At 46.6% G+C, this 25,334-nt stretch overlaps 7 protein-coding genes across 7 annotated transcripts, besides 5 other annotated features; all 7 read left to right on the forward strand.

Annotated features, from left to right (window-relative positions):
* Window positions 1-14,518: part of a sequence feature (sequence corresponds to BAC RPCI93-5F5) that runs on past the window's edge.
* Window positions 22-13,587, forward strand: Tb927.6.3150 (hypothetical protein, conserved; the record flags this gene model as incomplete). The annotated part of the gene is made up of 1 exon (XM_840343.1): window positions 22-13,587. The coding sequence occupies one exon, from the start codon at window positions 22-24 to the stop codon at window positions 13,585-13,587; it is 13,566 nt and encodes a 4,521-aa protein (XP_845436.1).
* Window positions 14,519-25,334: part of a sequence feature (sequence corresponds to BAC RPCI93-2N9) that runs on past the window's edge.
* On the forward strand, window positions 14,693-16,321 carry Tb927.6.3160 (splicing factor 3A, putative; the record flags this gene model as incomplete). Its single annotated transcript, XM_840344.1, has 1 exon — window positions 14,693-16,321. One exon carries the CDS (start codon window positions 14,693-14,695, stop codon window positions 16,319-16,321), a length of 1,629 nt encoding a protein of 542 aa, XP_845437.1.
* On the forward strand, window positions 16,863-18,308 carry Tb927.6.3170 (hypothetical protein, conserved; the record flags this gene model as incomplete). Its single annotated transcript, XM_840345.1, has 1 exon — window positions 16,863-18,308. The coding sequence occupies one exon, from the start codon at window positions 16,863-16,865 to the stop codon at window positions 18,306-18,308; it is 1,446 nt and encodes a 481-aa protein (XP_845438.1).
* Window positions 18,557-18,588: a sequence feature (AT_rich).
* Window positions 18,980-19,004: a sequence feature (AT_rich).
* Tb927.6.3180 (hypothetical protein, conserved) lies at window positions 19,335-20,813 on the forward strand (the record flags this gene model as incomplete). The annotated part of the gene is made up of 1 exon (XM_840346.1): window positions 19,335-20,813. One exon carries the CDS (start codon window positions 19,335-19,337, stop codon window positions 20,811-20,813), a length of 1,479 nt encoding a protein of 492 aa, XP_845439.1.
* Window positions 21,174-21,194: a sequence feature (AT_rich).
* On the forward strand, window positions 21,950-23,596 carry Tb927.6.3190 (hypothetical protein, conserved; the record flags this gene model as incomplete). Its single annotated transcript, XM_840347.1, has 1 exon — window positions 21,950-23,596. One exon carries the CDS (start codon window positions 21,950-21,952, stop codon window positions 23,594-23,596), a length of 1,647 nt encoding a protein of 548 aa, XP_845440.1.
* On the forward strand, window positions 23,984-24,319 carry Tb927.6.3200 (hypothetical protein, conserved; the record flags this gene model as incomplete). The annotated part of the gene is made up of 1 exon (XM_840348.1): window positions 23,984-24,319. One exon carries the CDS (start codon window positions 23,984-23,986, stop codon window positions 24,317-24,319), a length of 336 nt encoding a protein of 111 aa, XP_845441.1.
* Tb927.6.3210 (hypothetical protein, conserved) lies at window positions 24,775-25,308 on the forward strand (the record flags this gene model as incomplete). The annotated part of the gene is made up of 1 exon (XM_840349.1): window positions 24,775-25,308. The coding sequence occupies one exon, from the start codon at window positions 24,775-24,777 to the stop codon at window positions 25,306-25,308; it is 534 nt and encodes a 177-aa protein (XP_845442.1).

The following is a 25,334-nucleotide window of genomic DNA, read 5'->3' on the forward strand; positions in this document are numbered from 1 at the left end:
AGTAGAGTAGGAACAACAACCATGCCCGTAAAGCAACCGCCAAGGGTAACGAGGGAACGAAAAGCCGCCTCAGAAACTGCGGCACTTGAACTTCCAGCGACAAATGAAAACACGCGAAAGGCGGCTATGTCACCTTCTGGCTCATCAGAACAGGCTGTTTTTGAGGTTCATCCAAGAGAAATTGTCTTTGCGGATTTTGTCATGCACGAAAGCTATGAAGTTGCCCTTAGCTTGAAGAACATATCTAGGGAAGCGCAGTTTGTCCGTGTGCGACAATCGCATGACCGCTTTGTCACCCTTGTTTCACCGCTCCCGCATGCCAAATCAACAAAAGTTGCACCAGGACTAACCGTTGTGTACAAGGTAGTTTTCAGGTCAGAGGATGAGCGTGACTACAGCAGTGACATTATAGTGACAACTAGCCAGGAGGAGTTCACCATCCCTCTCCGTGCCATAGCGAATCGTGGGCGGCTGGATTTACCAGAATCGTTTGCCGTCTCGCCATCTCCGGTGAAGTGTAGTGGTTCGACTACATTGTTCCTTCGAAACAAGGGGAAATTGGACTGTCAATGGCGCGCTGTGTGTCAGGCACCATTTGCAATCTCTCCTTCTTCCGGCGTCGTTCCCTCGGAAGGGGGCGTTCTTCCCGTCAGTATTGTATTTACTCCACCAAAATTGCAGACCTATAGCGGTTCTATAGTTTTTCTTCTTGGCCCGGAGGAAAACGCCGTGCAGGAGCTGCCAGTTTCGGGTAGTGCAATGGAATTGTCTATCATACAGGATAAAAGCGAGGCGCTGTTCCCCGATACGTTTGTGACACTGGAGAGTCAAGTGATGATATCGGTTAGGAATGAAAGCGACCGCACGATACACTTTACGTGGAAAGCTGAACAGACTGATCATCAAGAAAAATGTGCAACTGAAAATGCTATTGCAGAACAATCCGGGGCCCTTACTTACGCTGTGCTGTCTAATGCGGAGCATGAATCCACTCGACAACGGCTAGCTAGGGAATATATTGACCACATAACCAAGGGAGGCCGCGTTTTTGATGATGACGTCTTCACAATTGAGCCTGTTAGTGGTGTGATATACGGGAAAGGAAGTAGAGAGTTTATTGTGACCTTCAACCCGCAACTGGCTGTAAGCTACCTCTCAACTGCGTACCTCGATATTGAGGGTAAGAATCAGCGCCTTCCACTGCAAATGAAAGGGAAGGGTCTAGCCCCTCTATGTGAGTTAGAGTTTACTACTCTCGACATTGGTGATATTGTCGTTGGTGCTGTGCATGAATACAGAGTGGAAATCATTAACAAGGGTTGTGTTGAGGCCCGCTACAAGGTGATGCCACAGGATACGCTAATGGGAAGAAAATTCTCCTTTTCTCCCCCCGAGGGGGTCCTTCCACCTGGTACAACGGAAACGTTTGTCATTCGTCTAGAATCTGATCTTTTGGGTATCATTTTGGAGACTTTTAACATACACATTCACGGTGCGCTTGATGGTTTAAAACTCTTCTTTCGTGGACGCGTTACGAGTCCTTCCTTGCAGTTTAATCGGAAAGAGTTGAACTTCGGTAATGTCTCGTATACCACTCACCATTCTTGCTCGTTACAGGTGATGAACACTGGAAGCTTTGATATTCGGTACAAGTTGCGCATCCCCGAGTCGAGCCCCTTGTGCAACTGCATTACCGTCACCCCATGTGAAGGACTAATACCTGAGGGAGGTGTACATGATATTTGCGTGGATCTTGTCTCGAATGCACTGGGGTCACGGGAAACCAAACTCCTCGTTGATGTAGAGGACGTTGGTGATGCTGTACACACACTTCCCATCAAGTTCTTTTGTCTTGTACCCACGCTACAACCTTCTCAAGACCAACTTCACTATGGGCATTGTTTCGTGGGGCACAACTACACCATGAACTTAGAAGTTGTTAACAAGACCGCGTTGGTGGGGAAGTTTAGCGTATTTCTGCAGGAGTTGCTCGACACACAAGCAGACACAGCCATCGTTTCGATCGGCTCACCGGATAATACTGACGGCGTAGAGGTGATTGAGGCCCGCAGCCGTTGCCTTGTTCCCATCACGTTGACACCGTTAGCAGTGGGTGAACTTCGCATGACACTCTATGTGCGTGTCCTTGGTTCGGAAGAGCAGTTAATGCCCGTTTTGGTAACTGCTTCTGCATGTGGTCCAACAGTGGTAGCGGTACCGAGGCATCTTTCTTTCGGGGGTTTACAACTTCTGGACGAAAAGGAGCTTCAGCTTACTCTCACGAATATGAGCAGCATTACTGCTTACTTCACAACTGAGTTTCTTCTGGGTGCTGCAAAGACAGAAGAGCCGGTGTTCTTTTTGGAACCGACAGAAGGCGAAATAGAACCGGAGGGCACTTTCATCATTAAAGTGAGAGCGCGCTTGGACGAAGCGCGGACTTTCGAAGAGAAGATTAGGGTAGCGGTTCGCCACTCAGAGAAAACCTCTCAAGTTATTGACGTTGTCGCCAACGGGAAAGGTTATGCCCTGGTGCCTCAAGACGATGCGGATGAATTCGATTTCGGTGACATTTTCACCGAAACGACTGTTGAAAAGAAGCTGATCATCTTAAATAAGGGGCGTCGTGATATTGAAGTTATATGGAGCGGTCTCAGTCGAAACCGGGCCGGAAGAGGTGGTATGCCCAATGTCTTCTCTGTAAATCCCGAAATGGCCCTCATACCCGCACGTAAATCATATGAGTTTGTTGTCCAAGGGTATGCAACAACTAAGGGTGTATTTTCGGACTGCTTTACTTTAAAGGACAAGAACAGGTACAAGGTTGTTCTCTCCAAAAGCGTCCAGGGAAACTTCATCACTCCTTCAATAGCATACAGTACGAAGAAGGTTGTGTTTGATTACATCTACGGTACAGAAGGTGACACCGGTTGTGCTGTAACGACAAAGACGTTTACGATGAAGAATACGTGCACTCGTACATTACATGTGTCACTCCGTTGCTTAACCCCGGCGAACGGAAGTAGCTCACCCTTTACACTCGAGAATCCAACAACCTTCGCTCTCTCCAGCGGTGAAACCCGCATTGTCGGTGTGACCTGTGATGCTCTCTACCGCCGAGACAACATCGCGCACTCGGCAAAGGGGCGTGTGCTGGTTACTTTTAGCAACCACACCACCACTGAGTATGTGTACCTTACGGTGAATATTGCTTTACCGAACGTTTCCATTGTGCCTGATACACGTCAGTTAAACTTTGGTTCGGTGCTAGCCGACACAGAGAAGCGGTTGCAGATAACTCTCACGAATCTATCGGAAATTGTTTCGGCGAACTTCCACTGGGGCATTGAGACACTTGGGCATCCGGCAGCGACATCCAACGCCAAAGTACCACTGGCAGAAGAAGAAGAACGCGAAGAGCAGCAAGAGCAGCAGTTGATACGGAAGCACTTCGACATTATACCGTTCCGTGGTTCCATACCCCCTGGGGGGAAGACTGTTGTTGAAGCAGTTTTTTACGGTGCACGTGGGCGACACGAGGCGAACGCAAAGTGTAGTCTTGAAGGTGGCCCGAGTTACAGTGTGAATCTGATTGGTTGGAGCGACGTTGCTGTGCGGTTCGATCGCACAAGCCTGGATTTTGGTATTATGCACTACAAAGATAGAGCAACTAGAACCATTTGTATATCTAGTCCCTTACGTGTCGCTGTACCTTTCTCCGTAGACCTCACCAGATTGAAGCAACCAGAGTCGCTGACTGTAAGGCCGTTGAGAGGAACAGTCACTACCAAAGTGTACCTCACCGTTACGTTCGGTCCCATGATCCCAGAAGAGGTAATAGAAACTTTTACAGTGCAAGTTGGTCATTTGCACCCGCAAGTCATTAAAGTTCGTGGCCTGGGACAAGTGTCAACGATGTCGGTGGTACCAGGTGAGAAGAATGTAAAACTGAGGCGTGTTGAGGATCCAATTTTTCAGGAATTTTTCAATGAGCTCAGTAAGCGAGAATGGGTGCCTCACCACACTAAAATGGGTTCCTCAAACCCCATACCACATGTGGACCCTTCTGTGCTCGAAGCAGAGAGGTTGACCCTCTGTCAAACGATACTTCCCACCAGAGAACTGGTGCCATCGGTATGTTCGGCATCTCCACCTCCACAAACAACTACCTCGGAGGGTCAGCAGGAGGAAATACCACCTCTTCTCGCGCGGTATATTCTTGACTTTGGGCACGTTACGCGACAAGATGTTCGGACAGCCAAACTTCTGTTGGTAAACACGTCGACGTGTAGTACCTCGATATCTCTGGAGAAGAATTCGCAGCAGCCTCCCGTTGTAACAGTGGAACCGCTAAAAATTCCTACTATGGCTCCGATTTCGCACACGGAGTTCGTCGTTACGCTTCATGCCAGTGAAATTGAAAAGGGTTCTACCGGTGCTGATCGACGGGAAATTACGTTAAACCTTGCGAAGGGACCACGTGTTATTATTGAAGTACATTATTACTTGGCAACGCCCATGCTGACACCCGAATCGCATGTTGTGGATTTCGGTGATCTCCGACCAGGTCACATTCATGTAAAAAATGTTCATTTTTACAACAATGAAGCTGCGCCATGTAGTTGGACGTTCAAATTGATCGAAACAAAGAAGAAAGGAGAAGCGCAGGATCCCCGGAGAAGCCCATCAATTGAAACAGTTTACAAGAAGCAATTTAAAATTGGAAAGGAGCGGGGGATATTGCCGCCATATTCTTGTATGGCTGTTCAAATGAGTTTTCATTCGTGGTATGTTGGTCCTGCAAAGGCCAGGTTGCGCCTCCGTTTTGCATCCAACCCAAACGATGAGTATATGACAATTATTGGTAACGTTAGAGATGTTAAGGTGAATATTTCGCCCACTCCCGTTAATTTCTTGCCACTTCTTCCGTGTGAAGCTGTGTACCATACATTAACCATAACAAACAATGAGGAGCATCCCATTGAAGTTGTTTGTATGAACTATGATCAGAAGGTCCGCATTGAACGGAGAGCGTTACAACGTTTCTTACAGGGAGTTACACCAACTCAAGAAGAGAAAGGACTTTACCTTCCACTCCGGGAGGCGGGTGATGCCTTACCAGAGGGTTTGCTAGACGCAACGTTCGAAAATTTAAATGCCGAAGAGACTGCTCTTGAGTTCGTTGGTGTAGATGAGTCACTCGAAAGGGCATTAGAGCGGCGGCGTGGAAGTTACAGCTCAAGAGCGGGGCAAATAGGCCGACAACCATCCAGGAGACAATCTATGGACAAACCGGATGCGATCGCTTTACGCTCAAAAAGCTTAAGTTGCAAAAATTCATTTTCGGTTGTTAATCCTAAGGTTATCGTTGTTGTTGGACCTCCATGCTCTGGAAAAACCACCCAAACGCAGAAGTTGAAGGAAAGTTCCGGAGTTGTGGAGTTAGATTTGGATGCCATGATATTGTCTGAGGCGGAGTTTGACACGGCCGAAGGTGAATTAATTCGTGGTTTACTTTCTGACTACGACAAGCTTCATGCTGCTCCTCCAGTGATGCCTACGGGACGGCATAGTGACAAATTGAATCCGTTGTTGCCACTGGCTAACTCGAAAGTTGTGATTCTTCTTCATACACTCGTTGTTCGGCAACTGAAGAAGGTTGATAACGTGACCGCCGTAGTTATTGATGATTTGAAATCCATAATCACGGAAAATCGGGAGGCGGTGCTCTTCGCCATCAGTAAGGCTGCCCAGGTGACCGGTATGACACTGAAAATAATATCCCTTGGTGTGAGTGAGGTGACGGCTGACCTTCGGCGCAACCTTGACATACAGCGGAAATGCAATGAAACAGCAGAGGCTGCTAAAATTCCACTCTTGACGGAAGAGGAGTACGAGGAGCTTAGTGAAGGGGAACGCGACACGTATAACCACCAGCTACTGTACTACAACAAATGTAAACGAGACCTTGCGGATGTCACTAAGGAAGTGACACGATTGGCAGAAGAAAAAGAAAACAATGAACAGCATACGGTGCAGAAAGTGATCGACGCCGAAATGGCAGCGAAAGAGGAAATGGAGGAAAGAATGCGGGCATCAACGAAGGGGAAAAGATATGTGCCGGAACAGCGGCCGGCACCGGTATGGCACAAACTTAGTGACCTGGAGAGATACAAGGAACTTTACATTCATCTCCGCGAGAGAAAAGATTTGGATCACATCATTGTTGACGGGGAAAATTGCAAAGACCTTACCGAGCATGTAATTTCAAATGAAAATAGCAACGGTGCACTCGATGCATTTTTACGGGGGTCTGTAACGGAAAATGCCAATGATAAAAACCGGTTGATAAATATATGGAATTTTGGAGCGAATGGCGTGTGGGAGTTTGTGTCAGAGGAGTATCTCAATACGACTCACGAAGCATATGAGGGCTTACGTATATTTTCTCGTACACCTCGCGATCTTTCAACCAAAAAAAACCCTAAGGGTGCAGTACCGGTGGTTGCGTCACCATTGGTGGAAGCCAGTAGGTGGTTGATTGCACCAATGTCATCAACAGACGTTACTCTTGTCTTCTGCAGTAGCAGACTTGGCCAGTTCTCAACTCCACTAACCTTCGGAATAACGGGAACAAGTCAGCAAATCGTTGTTCCAGTTGCTACCAGCACACTGTATCCAGATATTTGCCGTGACGAGAAAAGGATATTTAGAACTGTTAAGACGCGAGCTGTGGCGGGTCGCCAGGTAAGTGGTGTTTTTCTCTTGTCCAAGCGCTCGTACGAGTTTGGGCCTTTAATTGTCCACGGGAATGATGGTAGTGCTTGTGGGAACAGTAAAGTGTCCTCATCGCTCCGCAATGAGTCTCCCTCCATGGGGAAGAGTACTTCCTCTTTCCGGGGATGGGTGGCACAAGATACCTTGACGCTTACAAATGATGGTATTGTTCCCGCCGAAGTAAACATGTCGTTTGGCAAGGAAAAGGACCTCACCTTTGCTGTCGCACCAAACAAGGTTACTATCCCCGTTGGGGAGACTGTAACGGTGATGCTCCGCGCTAACCCGGAATCAATTGGAGAAATAACAGCAAAGCTTGTTGTGACTGTTCGTGACAACCCGGCTCCTTGGTTTGTGAATGTGTCTTGCATTGGGACGCGGCCATCTGTGACACTAGATGGCAAAAGGGATTTGGTAGTGCAGTACGGCCGTTCGTTGGTTACTAGACCTGTGGAAAAAACGTTCACTATTTCTAATGTAAGTTTTGTGCCTGTGCACTGGCGGATCACTGGAATGGACAAATTGCCCAATGAATTTGAACTGAGCGCTACGAGCGGTGTACTCGAGGTCAGTGGAGCTCAAAAACTTGCCCTCGCCTTCAAACCAATAAAGCCCGGAATGCATTCTTTATCGCTCAAAGTTGAGGTGATGGACTCCGAGGAGGCGCTGTACGAGTCTCTTCCTCTAACAATTAAGGCTGAAGCCCACGATGCAGTGGTGGAATGGACGCGGCATGTCAACTTTAAGATGATACATGTTGGTGAAACGAAAAAGGAGCTGATCCGCATACTAAACAAAAGCCCGTACGATATTGGGTATATGTTACGTATGCCTAAGGCACTTCAAAATGTGATTACTCTTTCTCCCGTTTCTGGTACTGTCCGAGGCTTGATTGGGTACAGAGATGCTGCGATAGCCTCAGTGGAAGTTTCCATTCGTTTTGACAGGGAAGGTGAAATTCCCCCCACACTTGGCGTCATTGAGGCATCTTTTTACGATCCCCAGTCAAACGAGCTACTTTACCCAGTTCAAAACATTACCGTAACAGGAGAGGCGTGGTACAACCAATTTTCCGTCAGGCCGTCCTTTATCGATTTTGGTCCATGTGTCGCACATCAAAAGAAGGTGTCCACATTTGAGTTGCGTAACACAGGCAGGTTTCCACTGAATTTCAAACTCTTCAACTACAAGAAGGCTATGTCAGTGTCCACTCCAGAGGAAGAGGAATTTGTCCCCCGAAGAGGCCGAAAAACGGCTAAGGGTGATGTCGGCTTTCAACTGGGGTCATTTAACATATCACCAAATGTGGGTGTAGTTGGTGTGGGGGACTCTTGTACATTCAATGTCACGAGTGTTCTGAGTAACCTACAGGACCAGCGAGAGGTACTGGGAATACATGTGGATCACTGCGACCCTGAAATTGAAAAAACTGGAACAGCATTTCACATTGTTGCATCACCTACAACACCCGGTATTGTGGGTAACCTTTCTTCGTCGTTGGATGTGGAAACTGTGTTTGAGGAACAGCAAATTGTTACAAGTTTGTCATGTTTCAACGGCCCTGTACGTGCTTTTGCCAAGGAAGAGTGTCTATTCTCATTTGGGCAGTCGCTATTGGGAAGCAGAGTTGAAGAGCGGTTCCGCATTGCAAACCTTTGCACTCTCACATGCACAGTCAAGGTCCGACTCCTTCCCAAGAATATGTACGAATGGAAAGAGAAGGATAGAAAAGACCGAAAGGACAAAAGTGCGCACGGCACTGCAGAAGGTTTTCTACTTCTCATAGATGGTGAGCTGCGTGAAGAGGGCACGATAGAGCTCTCCTCCTTCGAAAGTCGCTTTGTTACTGTATGTTTTGCACCGCAGACCTTGCAATCGTTTACCGCGCGCTTTGAAGCTATCGCCGTAGATGGAACGAACCCTGCCACCAACTCGCTTCGCTTCGACCTTGCGGGTGAGGGAATCCTTCCCACAGTGCAGTATATTTTTCCACCGCCACTGCAAATTACGGCTCCCATAATCGTGAACACAGTATCTGGAACTGGGGGGAAAGGGAAAGGGAAGGAGTCGAGAAAGGCAGCCGTGGCAAAACCAACTGCGCATGAGGTTGCACCTCCTCCACCCGCCGATACTATACAAATGCCATTAACATTTGTGGGGTCGTCTGTAACAAGGTGCTTCCGTGTCCGTAATAACTCAGACATTCCCGTACATATTCGCCTCACAGCACCGGATGACGTCCCGCTAGGCATGACTGTAACAAAACTTAAGGAGCAACTTCTCGTCCCCCCGACTGGAGAGGAAGCATTCAGTGTGACTCTGGCCCCTCATAAAGTTGATAAATGGAAGACACGCCTTCGTGTGTCGGTAACGGAAAACCCGTTCGATGACCGCGAACTGTGGGTGGTTGGGGAAAGTTTCCATCGACCAATATCGTTCCATAACACGGACCCTCTGATGGAGGAACGTCTAACCTTGGGTTACTGGTATCTGTCACAAGTAAAAGAGCACACATTCACCGTCGCCAACAACACACCATTCGCTGTGCGTTTTGAATGGAACCAATCTTCACGTGCGCTTTCCTTTTCCCCACGTGTGGGTCACTTACCGTCGGGTGCTTCCAGAGACATAACCGTGCGCTTATATAGTGAAGCAGTTTCGAAGGATAATGTGCTCTGCGTTATGCAGGTTACATCTATTGAATGTGTGGACGGGGACGACTGGGACGACAGGCAGACGAAGGAGAGGTGGCTCAGCACCGTTGTGTCTGAAACTGATGATGTATCTGCCATTTCTGATGGCGAAGGTCGTCCAACATTTCGAAAAGTTGTTGGAGCCGTGGCAGAGCCTGCGTACCGAGCCACTGAAAACTTTAGTTGCAACAAGAATCTGGTTGTTAGTTACGCATGTGAGCCGACAACTTATGAACTCACACTGCCGTCGAATGAGAATGTAGAGCTCTCCGAGGGGATAACGTTTCCCACAACAAAGATATTTCAGAAGCGGTTCATCACAATGCGCATCGAGAACACTGGACCGAACGTCCTACCGTTCTCCATTGAGGTGAAAAAGAATGAAGATGAGGAACGAACTTCACTCGATCTCTCTGGAGTTTTCATTGCTGAGCCTTCTTCTGGTGCTGTGGAGCCTCACACAACTTGCGATGTACGAGTCACCTTTGCACCGAAGTGTGTTGATGTAGCAGACAGGGTGCTTGTTGTCAACCTGAAGCACAGCGCAAAACCCCAGCACATTATACCACTCCAAGGATCCGCTGAATGCCCACTGGTGCACTTCAACATTCCTCAATGTGATTACTTTTCCACACGCGTTGATGGTGAAGCCGGGAGCGTCATTCTTCCAAACACGATTCCTGTTGTATTTAACGTTTGCGGATTGAACACTAAATCTGTTGTCACTTTCAAAGTAATTAACCCGACAGCAACGATTCAGCGGTACGAGTGGATCAGTAACGAGATGTCGCGACATTTGGCTCCTTTCCGCTGCTTAACACCTGCTGGCTCTATTTCTGCGGGGAAGCAGTGTGAGATGGCGTTCGAGTATACCTCTACTTCACTGGCGACGCGCGAATCGCTGTGGAATTTTTTCATCTCTGGTCAAACATCTGTACCCTTCATGCTGGTGGGGAAAGCGCATGAGCCGAATTTGTTTTTGAATGTCAATAAGGTTTTCTTTGGTGGCACCCCCGTTGGAAGCAAAAACGAGCGCGTTGTTATATTGGAGAACAAGGAAGACTCACCATTCTCTTTTTCGTTTGATAATGCGTCGATGAATTCGGAGAAGGACTTTGTTGGGATGAAACCGACGCGCGGTGTAGTTCAGGCAAAGTCTTCCGTACAAATCACTATTTGGTTCTGCCCCAAGGAAGAAATCGCTGTCAACATGAAGTTGGTATGTCGGGTGAAGCGGGCGAGCAACCCCCTAACCATCAACGTGAAGGGTGAAGGCCTGCGGACCCATTCATCCATGTGTATTGAGGACGTGGAAGGGGCTGAACACAAGGAACCCATCGTGGTTACGCCGTATCACCCATTCCAGTACAATTTGGGCCGTACGCAGGTGAATACAATAGTGAAGAAGAAACTTGTTATATCCAATGAAGGAAGTTGCCCCTTTGATTTTGTAATGACGACGCCCGAACACAGGTTTCTTACTTTCAGTGGAACATTTGGCACTCTGCAACCGAAACAGCGAGCAGAGGTTACACTCGTGTACTTCCCTACATCGTCCGAAGCGTTGCGCAACCTAACTTTGGCATGCCGAATTTCTAAACGTGTTGTGTACACTATTCGATTGTCAGCCGCGAGCTACACACCGAAGGTCATGCTTGGATTCTCAAGGTACGATTTTGGTCTATGCTTCGTTTCCGAATACATGTGTGGTCAAACCCCACCGTCAGTGTTGTTGAACCTCACAAACGGGGAAACTGACGAATCCGTAACGGTTGACTATATTCTTCCCGAGGGTCAGTATTTTGACATGGACACCGCTTCTACCGTGCTAGCGCCCGGCGAAACGAAGCGAGCGAAAATAACGTTTAACCCCGCTGAAGTAGGAGAATTCGGTTGTGATTTGAAGTTGCTCGTGAACGGTCATTATCCATTATTCGTGCCCATTAGGGGTGAGGGTGTCGTGCCACGCATTGAAGTATCAAGTCGGTTTCTGCGGTTGGGAGTTGCACGCATAGGTGAACGTCGTACCGCTGAACTCCGTCTAGAGTGTAGAAGCCGGACTTTGACGACAGTTTCGCTTGCCAACTGTATCGATGTTGAATTGGCGGCAAGGGGTATTTCGCTTTTCCCTAGTGAAGAATTTGTGATGCGACCCGACGAAGCGCGCACTATAACTGCAGTGTTTAAACCCCAAAGTCGTATGGCAGAGTTCCAACGGGAAATAAGCATGGTGGTGTGCGGGAAGGAAATGCCATTTGCCCTCATTACGGCTTCCTGCGAGGATGCTGAGGTACATTTGGATGTTCAAAATGTACTCTTCAACAATGTTGTAGTCGGTGCCGTTTCAACTCAGCGGGTTGTCATCATGAACAGTGGTGATATCTCCCAACGTTTTTCGTGGGATGCCGCTATGAAGACAAACAGAGACCTGAAAATCATCCCCGCCGCAGGCGTTATTCGTGCGCATGCGGAGCAGGCATGCGAGCTTACGTACAATCCGACCCAAGTGGGAAGCTCAATTCATCAAACGTTTCTTTTAGAGTTCGATAACGCTCCACCGATCCCTCTGAATTTAGAGGCACATTGCGTCGATATACCTAAACCTGACACTGTTTTGGAATTCACCTGCAAAATAAGGAGCTCCGTGACGAAAACCCTGACAATTGAAAACCCAACCAACACGGTGTGGACGCTTCGACCAACTATAAACAACAAGTTCTGGTCAACTGTGAAGTCATTGACGGTAAATCCGAAGAGCCGGGCGTTGCTCTCCGTCACTTACTCACCGTTTTTGTATACGAAGGAAAAAGACATCGGAAATCTCTTCATTCCCCTACCGTCAGGCGAAGGTCGCAGCGTACAGTTGGAAGGCATCCCTCAGAGCGCTTTCGAAGGAGGTTCTGCCAATGAAAAGGTGGTTGAAGCCAATACTGTGCACACTGAAATATTTGAACTGCAGAATGATACACCGAATACCCTTCGCTTCCGTTCATCTGCCAACTGGCTGACTGAGCCTGATAAGGGCACAGTAACTGTAAAGATGCCAATGACGATTGATGTTCCGGCAAAACAGAAGAGGGAAGTAAGCATTGATATAATATCGACGAGTGAAGGGATTTTACAGGGCGCCATTGTCTTCCTTTGTCAGAGTAGGGAAGAATATTCTCGGGCACTGGACCTGTCATTTAAGGTGGTACCAAAGGTTATGTCAGCAAAAGCGGAACTTATTGCACCAGTGCGGACGACAGCAACATACAAACTTCCGATTACGAATCCCTTGAACAAGAATGTAACATTTACTATACGGGTAGAAAATGGCAGTGACGTGATCTCTGTAGATTCTCAAATTACAGTAAAAGAAAAGAGCACGGTTGAGCTTCCTATAAACTTCTTTCCACTGGTTCACAAGGAGTACCCCGTTGCAACAGTGACGGCGGCAAGCAATGAAATTGGGAGTGTTGTATGTAAATTGCATCTTCGATCCATTGCCCCACGGCCGTCGGTAGTTACGCGGGTGTCGTGCCCACTCGGGCAAAATGTGGAGTTTCCACTGAAGTTTACGTCATACAGTAAAACGAACTGTGAGTTTACAATAAGGTTACCCGATGAGTCGAAATTCTCGCCTTTCTCGAGGATAGCAAACTCTAGTAGTATCAAAGTGCAGGGTTGTTCACGGTCAGAGGGGACAGAAGTGACGGTAGATATGTTGTACGAACCCTCAACTGTCGGTGATGATAGACAAACTATTGAAATAGTGTCGCAAACAGCTGGTGTTTACATTTTCCCCATTGTTGGTACATGCCTGCCACCGCGCCGTCAGGGCCCCTTTGCTGTTCGAACAAATCAGACCACACCAATCACATTCAAGAATGTGTTCAACGAGGCCATGACCATTAACGTTTCAACGGATTCTCCTTGCTTTGTCGTTAGCAAAACAACGGAGACAATACCACCCAAGAAAGTTATTTCGATTGGAGTTCAGCATCGATGGGATGAGGAGCGGCGTGATGCGTACGCATCTAAGCTTACAATCAGTGGGGTGCACAAAGGAGAAACAATTAGTTGGATTTACTACCTAAAACTTGCTACAGCCGACCAGCAAACACCTCCTCCATGAGAGGCGGGTTGGGTAATCGAGTGAAGGGAGGGGTTTACCTTTGAGAATTTGGGTGACGCCCCCTTTTTTCTTTTTTCTACATGAATGTAATGAGAAAATGAGAAGGTGTGGGTCCTAAGTCATTGACGGCCTTATTCGGTGTAGTCATGATCAGCACAAAGGAAGTATATATTTATATGTTGGAGGGGGCGGTGGGGTTTGGAACCTTTGGTGTTGGTGGTGTTAGTTCGGAAGTTGCTGTGTTCGTGGATTCATGTAAATAAATTATACTTTCTTTGCTTCATTCTGAAGTATAATTCAGCAGAGAGTGGGAGGCAAAGGAACGAAAACACCATGAAAGAACGCGGCTGAAAGCTGCGTCCTATACAGAATTTGTCGTTGATGTTTGATTGTCGTTACCATTAAATGATGTATAATGTGTAGACAGGTGATTTTTTTTTCAAATAGACAAATACCAACATAACAAGGTAAGCAACATTCGATGTGATGAGATGCTCGTTGCGTTGGAAACGGAGAGGTCTTAGTAGCTAGAGAGAAAGATAGGCAAATGAGAGAAGTATGTTACGGAAATTGATTAGTAAATTCATGAAACATTGATGATTACGATACGGAAGGACGAGGGCCACGTCTTTTTTGTTTCGATTTTCAGGTTTATTTTGTTTGTCGTTTCTTTCTTTCCCATTCACGTGTTTACTCTTCTTTTCCCTCTCGAGAATCTCCTCCTCACTCTTGTTTGTTGGGATGCAACTGACCATAGCATCATCGTTCCCCCCCCTTTAACTGTTTCTTTACATGGTTAGACTGGGCGTTCACTTTAAGTGAGTGTTTCAAAGATATACGAAGAAGAGTGCTTTGTCGATAACCTCAGCAACCGAGAGAAACAGTAGTTGTGCTGCTGCAAAATGCTTGCTACGTTTTGTAGTTTGTTCTAATTTATTACTTTCCCTTTCTCTATTTATTTTGTCTATATATTTTATACTTACGTTGATTTACATATTCTTGGGGGGGGGGCACATAGGGTTGTTCGTTTGATCATCTCCTAACATTGTCCATACACACGCAGAAAGAAGACGATCTTCGTCATCTCTAGTGACAAGTGGGTTCCATGTTTGGTGGAGTTTTAGAAAAGATTCGGCTTTTTGAAGCTGACATTGAGCGTCACATCGACAGCATTGTACAGCAACTACTCATTGAGGATATCTCGAACAAACGTCATCAGCTTCTTCGAGATTACTTTATAATACAACAAGCTGAGGCTGTTGAACCCATTGCTGAGAAACTATTGGATATTTATCTTGATCAGGACGATATTGTGTCAGCCCAGGAGGCTCCGGCGGAGGGTGAAGCAGTTTACAGCAATGCGCTGAAGGAGTTTGAGGCTCGCATTGCTGACATCCGGGAGTATCACCGAACCTTTAGAGACGTTCCTACGGTGAAGTGTGAGCTTGATCTACCCGATGTGAATGCACTTGATAACGTTTTTACACTCGCAGAGAGGTATGGCAGTTGCCTTGACCTGGAGGCCCATTATCATCGGTACAGCAACTTTATGCTTTCGACCAGCAAACGGGCACTTGAAACAAATCACACGGTGGGGACTGCATGGCCTGGTCGGGTTGAGTATCTTACCTTTGTGACCAGTGTTATAAACATAATACTCAATGATGTGGACCCTTATCGCAAGGTATATGGCTTCTGGTCTTATAAGGAATTCGTGGAGGAGTTGCTCAAATACCTGGTTCATTTTCACAAACGTGTACTGGTAATGGAAAGTGATGTACTTGAATCAACACTCGCCAAGTGCGATGCGGACGCTGAGGAATTCTGGTCGAAGCTTGTGGAGCATAAGAAATCTGTAGTAACCATTAGTAGCACAGCTGTGGCGCTACCGGGGACATCTGGGAAGTCTGTATCCTCGCTGCATGCCCCTGCACCACTGCGGAGGTATGTGAAGGCATTTGCACTGTGGCCCATAACTTACGTGGAATCCGTTACACCTTCTGAGATTGAGAAGCCACCTTCACTCGAAGAAGTCAAGGCTGTGGTGCACATTGAGGCAAAAATCGTTGTCTTGCTTCAAACTCTTTTGTTCGAACACCTACAAGAGACAGAAAAGGTTCTTCTGCGTGATTACAGTAAAACAGTGGAGGAACTGGAGTGGGAGAGGGATAACATGCAGGCGGAGTTCCTTCGATCTGTAGAGGAGGCAAAAAAGAGATGCGCCACCACTGTTGAAGGAAGTGTTGTACAGGCTGCCCAACATGAGGTTGCTGTTGCCTTCGCCCCCGAGGAGGGTAAAGAGGTTCCCACAGCTAATGGCGTTTTAGCACCCGGGACGAAGGCGGGCGATACCAACGACCAACTACTCGATAGTGACGGGAAACCAGTTGCACGGTGGCTGGTGTGTTTGCAGCAACTGCATAAGAGATTTTACTGCGAGGTATGTGGTGGAACTGTATATATTGGTCCCAAGGTGTTCAAGGACCACTTCGGTGCGGAGAGACATGCGGAAGGGTTGCGACGACTTGGTGTTACTCTTCACTTGAAGAATTATGAAGGTATTTCGTCCATACGTAAGGTAATTGAGATGCGGGATAAAGTGATGGGAAACAGTCGTAGTCTACGAAAGCGCATTCATGCTGATCAGGAAGATGAAGAAATGCAAGATGCCCAGGGAAACGTGATTACCGCGGGTGCTTACAGAAAGTTTCAGATGTCGAGGAAAACAGGTTGATTGGCAACTCGTAAAGAATAGTTATTATACCTGCTGCTGTGCACCTCCCGTTGTGTTTGCGTATGTGCACAATTTCTGTTAGGTTGCGAGATTGTTTCGCATAAGTACTTGGTAAGTTTGTTGTGATTTGGTTGCTGTGTAGCAGGTTAAGCTGCTAGCTTTGTTGTTTGTGTGTGTGCTCGTAATCCCAACTAAAATGGGAGGACCTGTGCAGAATCATAAGTCACTTCACCTCCTTTTACACTTCTTATCATCAACATCATGAATAATGCCACTAACGAGTGCGAGTGTCTGTGGCATCCACTGGCTCTGCACTTTTTTTTTTAAAGCTTATATTATTGTGTGTTCTCTCAATTATTGTCTTTACAGTTGTAGGAGTTTCTCGTTTGCTGAAAAAGGAGAGAAAGTGTTTACTATTTTTATATATACATGATTTTTTTTTCACTTTTGTTCTTTTGCTCTTTTCAATTACTGCCAATTGGACATGGTGTCGGTTCCTTTCCCCATGGTTTTAGAAAGGAAGAGGAGTAGGAACGAAGCTATGACGTCCAGTCGTGCGGCAGGGCGACTACGTTCCGCTACGAAACGAACTGAAAAGATAAAGGAACAAGTCATGAAATCTTCCACGTCTGTGTCACGCAGGACGATACCCCCTTCACAGCGGAAAATGTTAGAACAAACGCAATCGGTTTCACAACTTTCTGAGGCATCGACGGGGAATTTACCTCCGCACAAACTTTCGCAGCGCGAATTGGTTCGTGTTCATGGCTGGGAACCTGTTGTAAAACCTCTGCGGGATACCGATGCGGTGTCTCTTCCTGGCACAGCTACCACAGGTGTTGTGTGGAGGAATGATATCACGAATGCGACACTCATACCGAACGACGTGGGTGGCGGTGTTCGTACGCGTAGAGCGGCGGCAAGACTTGCTGCTGGTGTAGAACCCCCAAACTATTTGGTATACTCTCGTGACCCACACGTTAAGTCTAAGCGTAGGGGACAACATAATGTACACGTTACTGAAGATGTGCCTTCTGCTAGTGCCTCGGGCGCCGTTTTGAGTGGCGTTTCATTAACTTTATCCAAGGCGGTGCGCAGCAGATGGCGTGGGATTAAAAGTGTTGACAATGGGGAGAATAAACAACAGGATGGTAATGAGATCGGTGAGGATAAGCCAAACAGCGTTGGTGACGACGATGCAAAATTCGTAGGTGAGGGAAATGGTGAGAAGAGACAGGATGGACGAGTGAAAAAAAGCGAAGGGCCAGAAGAAATAGAAGAGGAGAATGGAGCAGATTCCATAGATGCTAAGGAGGAAAAAGTTGGAAAAGTAGAAGACATGGGAGAAATGAAAGAAAACGTTGAGGAACAAAATAACAACCCCCACAGTGATGAAGAAATTACTGATCAATCTGAAGATGAAAAAGAGAGTGGGGAGGAGGTGGGGAATGAAACCCCCGCAGAAGATGCAGAAAATCGGGAAGGGGATGGTGACACGCCTCGAGGCCGGCGGCGGAGGGGTTTAGCGAGTTGGTTGTCTCGCCGTCGGAGTCGCTTTGGCTGTGAGCGGAGGAAGCGGAGACGAGCTGAAGCAGTTACCTCCGCTGATGGGCAGCAGCAGCAGCAGCAACAACAACGCATAGGTACCTTGTCTGCATCACAGGCGATGCTACCACCACCGTACAGGCGCAACCGCCGGTTAAAGCGAAAGCTTGATGTAACGGAAGATTCTCCCATATTCGCATCGCATGCTGAGTTGCGGGATAAGGCATCACACATATTTGCGAGGGCTCCCTTTTCCACGGATGAGGATGTGTTGCGTTCGACTATCGACTGGCGGGACAATCCAACGCTGCTGTACGCCAGGTTGCTGTGGGAATTAGCTCCTCGTGAATTTCTTGGTATCGTTACGAAACGGCAAGAGGAAAGAACAGCGTCAAGCGTTCTCCAAGGAGCTAACTCGACTATATCGGTGAAGAAGGAGTAATATCTGTATGAGCCCACTATTGTGAACAAAATCCTTTTCTTCCCCTTCCCTTTCGATGGGTTCCGCATTTCTTGTATCAAACACGCCGTCACCGGCGTCATTGCGCGGGTGTTAGAGCATTTAACGCATTCCTTGTAGTTACTGTTCCCTGGAATATAATCTTTATATTCCTTTGGTAAGGGATGAAGACGACATGATTTGGGTCTGGGAGGCGTGTAACCGTTTCAGAGGTCTCACATTGTCGTTGGATAAAAAATATCAATATATATATATATATTTACACTCCGGGAGTACGTGGACGGAATGGCACATGCATCGTTTTATCGTCGGTTTTTTCTTTTCTGGTTTGTATCTCTCTTTTCCCGAATGGAATTGAAAAAAAAAATAGCGGTGACGAGCACATACTAATCTTTCCCTCATTATCGTTGAATTTGTTCCTTTTTTGCCTTCCCTCTCTTTATTTGCTCATCGAAACTTCATTGAATTTGTCTTATTTGTGAACGTATTTTCTCTTCCGTTTTTCCATTTACACTTGTACTCGAAATTAGGTTGAAGAAGGTCCGTTTCTTCATTGGCTGAGGCAAAGGAGGAACAAGAAAAAGGCTTGAAAACCGCAAAGCCCTTGTTGAAGGATCTACTTTACGGAAGGTATTCACCTACAAAAAGCAACGTTATATATATATATATTTTATTATTCACCGATCAAGTTTTTTTTAAAAAAAGAGAGTTATACACGAAAAAGTTAAAAAAACACAAAGGAAAAAAAATAGGAGAAACCCGTGGATTTGGCTACCACTGCGGAAAGGTGGGGCAGCAGTAAGAAGGAAAGGGGGGAACTCTTGACCCCTGCGAGGTGTCTTGAGCCATTAAAATACAAAAGTACTCAAGAACGAGATATACGTGATAACAAGAATCAATTCTTTTGTTCTGTATTATACCTTTGTATCTCGTGTATTAGCCTTTTTTATTTTTGTTTTTGTGTACGCGGCACTGATTTTGGTACTTGTGGCGTGAGATCGGGTCATTATGGTCTCCAACGACCCCCAGTTCGCCACTGTCACCATCCTGATACGCAATGCTGACGAGGTCACGCTTCGCGTTCCTATAAAGGAGGATATCACTGTGAGAAGGCTGGCAAAGGAGGCGATGCAACGTCTGCTCGCTCGTTTACAAGGGAAACAGGAACTCACTCGTGAAACTATTTCCGTTGTGGAGATTTATGTCAACACAGCATCCGGCAAGGCTGAGATTTTCGCTCAGGATTTAGTGTCACAGGTGGTGGCTGTGAAGGAAGAGGTGATACATATGAGGTTGCATGTAAAGGAAAACGATAATTGTGTGACGGCCCCGGATGCAGATTCTTCATTATCAAATGCCGCTGTGGCTACAACCTCAGTGGTTGATTCCAGCGAGGCATCAAGTCGCGTAGATGAGGGCGCATCGCCTAAAACGGCTGAGAATCTACAGTCAACAAGGAAAAAGGAATGCAACAATGAAACAACCGGTGCAGATCGGACCCCGAGGATTTCGTGTCGAAATCTGAACACTACCATAGCAGGGGTTAAGCGCCATGCTTCCTTCGTGGAAGGCGAAAACAAGGATGATAATCGGAAACGAAAGGATCGTACAAAAGTTGGTGAGGCAGCAAGTGAAAAGGGTGGAAGTGATGTTAATGGCTCCGGTCCCCTCAAACTGCATACTACGCCCTCCACTGTAGTGGTTAAAAAAATAGTTGGAAAGGAAAAACACAAGAAGGAAAAGAGGACAGCAGGAAAGGTGAGGAAACCTGCAGCATCCGCGAAGGTTTTGCCAATTGAGGGATGTCGGGAAGCGCTCCGCGGTGGGAGAGAACTTCGTTTGCAGAAGCGATGGCAAGGTCATGGGACTGAGGTGAAAATTGCTGTGAGCGACCGTCTCGGATGGGGTCGGGAGGCGAGCAAATATTTTCCAGAGAATTACACCACTTCACCCGACAAGATTCCACGATTGATTCGCGAAGCAAAACGACGGGAACAGATGAGGTTGAAGGAAGAACGAGGTAGAGCAAATCAACCAGTGGAAGTGCACAATGTAAGTGAGGCTGAAGGACGCAGAAGCGGAACCACCGAGACGCAAGTGGCTGCGAAAACACCGCAAGACCCCTCGACTTCTGCTGCACCTTTCTTGGGTGAGAAAAATTCAGACGCTGGTCGGCAATCTGGTGAAGGTTGTAGCGCGACGTGTCCAATTGTCGTGGAGCGGCAACTTTTCAACGATGGAGATGATCTTTTACACACACCTGTCTCACAGCTCGCGCACAATGAGAATCGTAGCGATGAGGTGAAGACGGAAGGTAAAGAGTTATCAAATCAGAGTGGTGGTACTCCACTCCCTCCGGGATGGGGTAAAAGCGCCATAAAGTACTTTGATGCGAAAACATATTGCGATGATCCCACAAAAGCAAAGTTGAGTCCGGATATTTTAGCCATGCCATTACGAGCGGGACTGCGACGTTCGTGCCTGTGAGGCGTCGGGCGTCAATGTGCAGAAGCATAAATCGGAAGAAATGTGCGTGTCGGCAGAGGCTTTGTCGCTTTAACATTTCTTTTTTGTTTTTCTTTGTCCGTTTTTTGCTATTCATAACTTGTACGACTTTTTATGATGGAGATGTGACTTCCGCAGACACAAAACGTGATTCACTCTGAACACAGAAAGGGAGGTGGGTGACTCAGTAGTACGGTGGAACGGATGTGTAGAGAAGGAAAGGAAAACAAAGAAAAAAGAGAGAGTTTGTGGGGAGGACATGAACAAAGAAAAGAAATATAAATATTATTCAACACAAATTTAGATTCTTCCTATCTCCCTCTCCTTCTCTCTCCTATTTTCTTTTTTTTTATTTATTTTAATCCTTCTCTTTGCATTCACTTGGTATCTTTCTACTTACACCCTACTGGTTCAGCGGCGGATTCTATTGTTTACTGCTTACACTCAAACGCAAAATAAAAAAATAAAAAGGTATATATGAGCAAAGCCGGTGACATTTGCGAGAGAGAGCCTATTGTACTAGTCGACGAAACCGAAAGAAGAAAATCAAAAAAAAACATTGTGGTCAATGTTTATAAATATTGACATCACAACTACTTCCTTGTAACTATTACTTGTACGACGCGCTCCTACCTAATACCAGAAGAAGAGTAAATAAAAAACAAAAAGTAAAAAATAGATGCACAAGATTCACACATCACGGATTTGTAGCCTCAACGGAAGGGGGGTCCCGCTGCAGCTTTTTTTTTTTCGTATCCTCCATACACAAACTACATTTTTACGGGTGTTGTTAAATTTTTTTCAAGTCACGTTCTGCCGCTTTCTGTTTGTTTCCCACGTTGAGAAAGTTTCTTTTTTTTTTAAATTTTCGTGTGAATTGTGTAACTGTTTGTATTTTTCAATCACACTTGTCGGTGAAGGTCAATTTGTTGCTCTGGTTCCAAACAACGTGGCTTCGGTGATCTTTTTCTCCTTTTTTGCTGAATGTCTTACCATTTTATTTCTGTTTTTGTCTTTCCCCAAACTTCCCCCCTTCAAAAAGGCTAGACTGTTTCTCTCTAATTCAAAGGTGTGTGTGTTGAGGGGGAAGTGAAAATATAAGAAACATATGTTTATTTATGGAAAGCACCATCATGTCTATCGAGACGGTGTGCATCAGTTTATACCAATGCTCCCCATCGCTCACGACGTGTGAAGAAAAAACAAGAAAGGAGGAAGGGGAAAGGGAAGAGGAAGTGGAAGTGGAGATATCTGTCCCTCATTTATGTGGTCACTCTTTCCGAATTGAAAAGAAGGATCATCGTGGTGATGTTCTCATACCCTTTAAAAAAGGATGTACGACTTATAGGGAGTTGGCTACAGGCCTCGCGTTCCGGCTGAATCAGTACTTTGTTGTTCACCCCTCCGACTCACGGCAACCCCATCGGCCGGTGAGTGGATTACATAGCCGTGCCTCATCATACGGGCGTGTTGGTGCCGGTGGTAGGAACTGTGGATGTTGTTTTCGGGGTGGGTACTTTTGTGTTTTGTGTGGTGGAGAGGAAACCAGCGATGGCACAGTGCCTGGTGCGTCAACGACTGCGGAAGCCCAAGAAATAATGGAACAATACCCGCAGGTTGTGATCCGTCACTTTTTGAGGGTTTCTCAACCTGGAGGAAACGGTGATGCCCTTAGTTATGAGGTGGTGGGGGATGATTGGAAGGTGGAGGAAAGGCATATCTGCTGCTTTTTCTCCCTTGTTAGCACGAAAGGAGTTGGGGTGAAACGACCGGTTCGTACTGTTGATGGCCGTACCATCCGGCCGAAGGTTGGAAACGATCACCTGGAGAAATACGATGGGGAGTGTTCATTGGCAAGGAGTGAGAAACATGTTGAGGAGACCGGTTATATTGAAGTGAAAGCGGGTGATCGCCTGTTGCGTATCGCGTACACCGATAACCTTCTCTTCGAAGATGTGGTAGATCGGTTGAGGAGGCGAAACCTACATGTGCAGCGCCTCTTTGATGGGTTAACTGGTGCGAGCATTTTGCCGTGTGAGCTAGTAAGGCACTTCAAAGGGCGATTAAGGGCGCTCTGCGCGACCGTTGCATCCCTGTTTTCCGGGTTACCTGTGACACAAGGCGTCAGTGAGGGGGCGAAGCGCCGACGCGAGTGGAGCGATGGTTTAGATGTGGGAACAATTATTAGCGTATCGGAAGAGAGATTTTATGAGGGCAGCGGCGGGAAGGTTTTGTTGAGTAGTACCTCACCTGAGTGCGAGACGTTGGTGTACGATGAGGCGGACGGTAGCGGTTTGTGGACCGCGCAACAATTACGGCAACAAACTGTGTTCGAAATATCGGATGACAGCAGCACAGCTCACTCACTACCGGATCCGCCACAATCCCGCGGTTCCACTCGTAGTTCCGCTGCGTCAGCAAAGTGTAGTGACGATTTCTCAAGAACGCCCCACGTCGGAGACGACATTCTTCCTTCGTTGCTTGCGGCTGAAATCACCCTCACACAGATGAAAAGAAGATCTTCAGAGGCACAGGGCACCTCCACGGACACATTATTGACTCTGAGGGATCAAGACGTCTTAGATGATAAAACATCCACCTTGAGTTGTACGGGTGAGGATAATGAAACTGACGGTGATGCTGAGTGCGAAGTTCCATTGCCAACCAATGAAGCTGATTTCATTACAGACTCTTTTATCATGGTTACTCAACAGACCCTTCCGGAAATCTACTTCGATAATTCTGACGAAGAAGAAAATGAATAATGTCACACACGCTACTTAGTGAAAAGTTATGCGCGTTTGTTAACTTCACCATGCGACTTGGTGCTATTATATGCCCTTTGGGGTCGTGTAATGGAATTGGGCTTTGGTGCTTTGTTATTGCTTAAGTTGTGGAAAATGGAGAGAAACTTCCTCTTTTTATGGAGTCAAAAATTTCACTCCATATTTATTTACACTTCATCCGAGCTCGTTGTGAAGTCCTCAATAATTGGCGTTGCGTGCACTACTGCTGTGCTTTCCTATTTTTTAATAATTGTAATGTTAAATATTGTACCTACTTTTATTTTGCTCTTGTGCTTCGCTTATTCTTTTTTGGCATGTTCTGCTTGCTTGGAACTATCACAGAAACAATTCCTTTGGAACTATTGTATGCTTCGTAGGAAAGGATACATTGGACGACAGCTCCGACCCTCTCAACTCGCTAAGGAGTTATTGGATCCAACAGATCAGCTATGGTGCACCACGTGCCACATGGCTGTACAGAAGAAAATCTGGCAGGAGCACAAACAGTCGCGTAATCACACACTAGCTGCAGTAAAACTTAAGAAAATGAAGCGTCTTTCGCTTGATATGTGGGAAAGGCACCGCGGAGCTCCACTTCACGAGGAAAGCGGCCGCGAGGTGGACATAGAGAAAGAGTTTCAGCGCTTTCGAGCTGAGCAAAGGGAACGGGAGGGGTATGATCGGTATTCCTCTCCACACTGACATTGCTACTGGTTGTTTTTTTTTTCCGCTGACACCACAATTTCGGATACTTGTTTGTTAGCGTTGTTTGCCTGCTTTATGGATGTTGCACCATATGTATCCGTACAAAGTTTTCTTGAGCAAACCGGTGTGAACACAAGCGCCACATGGAGAGAGCAGAGGGTGGTTGTAGCAGTGTTGTCTGCTGCAGTTCGGTCATTCCGTCCTTCCACAGATTGCTGCTGTGCTCACTTGTTTTTCTTTACTTTTGTAGTGGCTTATTCTTTCCTTCTTGCACGGGAAGTTAGTTGTGTATTTCCGCTCGCTCATGTATGTACGTGTATATTCAAGTATGTGTGGATTCGTGTGTATGTGTGCCCATCTGTATTCACAGTTGTAGAAGCTCAATTATATTTCATTTCACCATTCCTCTTATTTCTTTTTTCTCAAACAATGACAGCAGCGTAACAAAAAATATGCAACAGCCGAAAGGAATCAACATCCTCATCACAGGTACCCCGGGAACGGGCAAAACCTCGCTCGCTGAGCTGTTGGTGGAAGAGTTGGAGGGATTTTCACGCATAGATGTCGGAAAGGTTGTAAAGGAGAATGAATTCTACACTGAGTATGACAAAGAGTTTGACACCCATGTTATCGATGAAGATGATGAAGGTCGTTTGTTAGACTTCATGGAACCAATCATGGTTCAAGGGGGAAACCATGTCGTGGACTACCACTCCAGCGAACTTTTTCCAAAGCGCTGGTTTCATCTCGTCGTTGTGCTGCGAACTTCTACGGAGGTTTTGTTCGAGCGGTTGATGGACCGTAAGTACGGTGAGCTGAAACGTAACGAGAACATGGAGGCTGAAATTCATGGCATATGCGAAGAGGAGGCGAGAGGTGCTTACGATGAAGATATTATTATTGTGAGGGATAATAATACGCTGGAAGAAATGGCGGCGACAGTTAGTTTAATTCAGTCACGCGTCGGTTCCATTCAGGCAGTTTAGTGACTAGCAGTAGTTTGGCATCCGTG

The sequence above is a fragment of the Trypanosoma brucei genome, chromosome 6, assembly GCF_000002445.2.
Source record: "Trypanosoma brucei brucei TREU927 chromosome 6, complete sequence".
Classification (NCBI taxonomy): domain Eukaryota; phylum Euglenozoa; class Kinetoplastea; order Trypanosomatida; family Trypanosomatidae; genus Trypanosoma; species Trypanosoma brucei.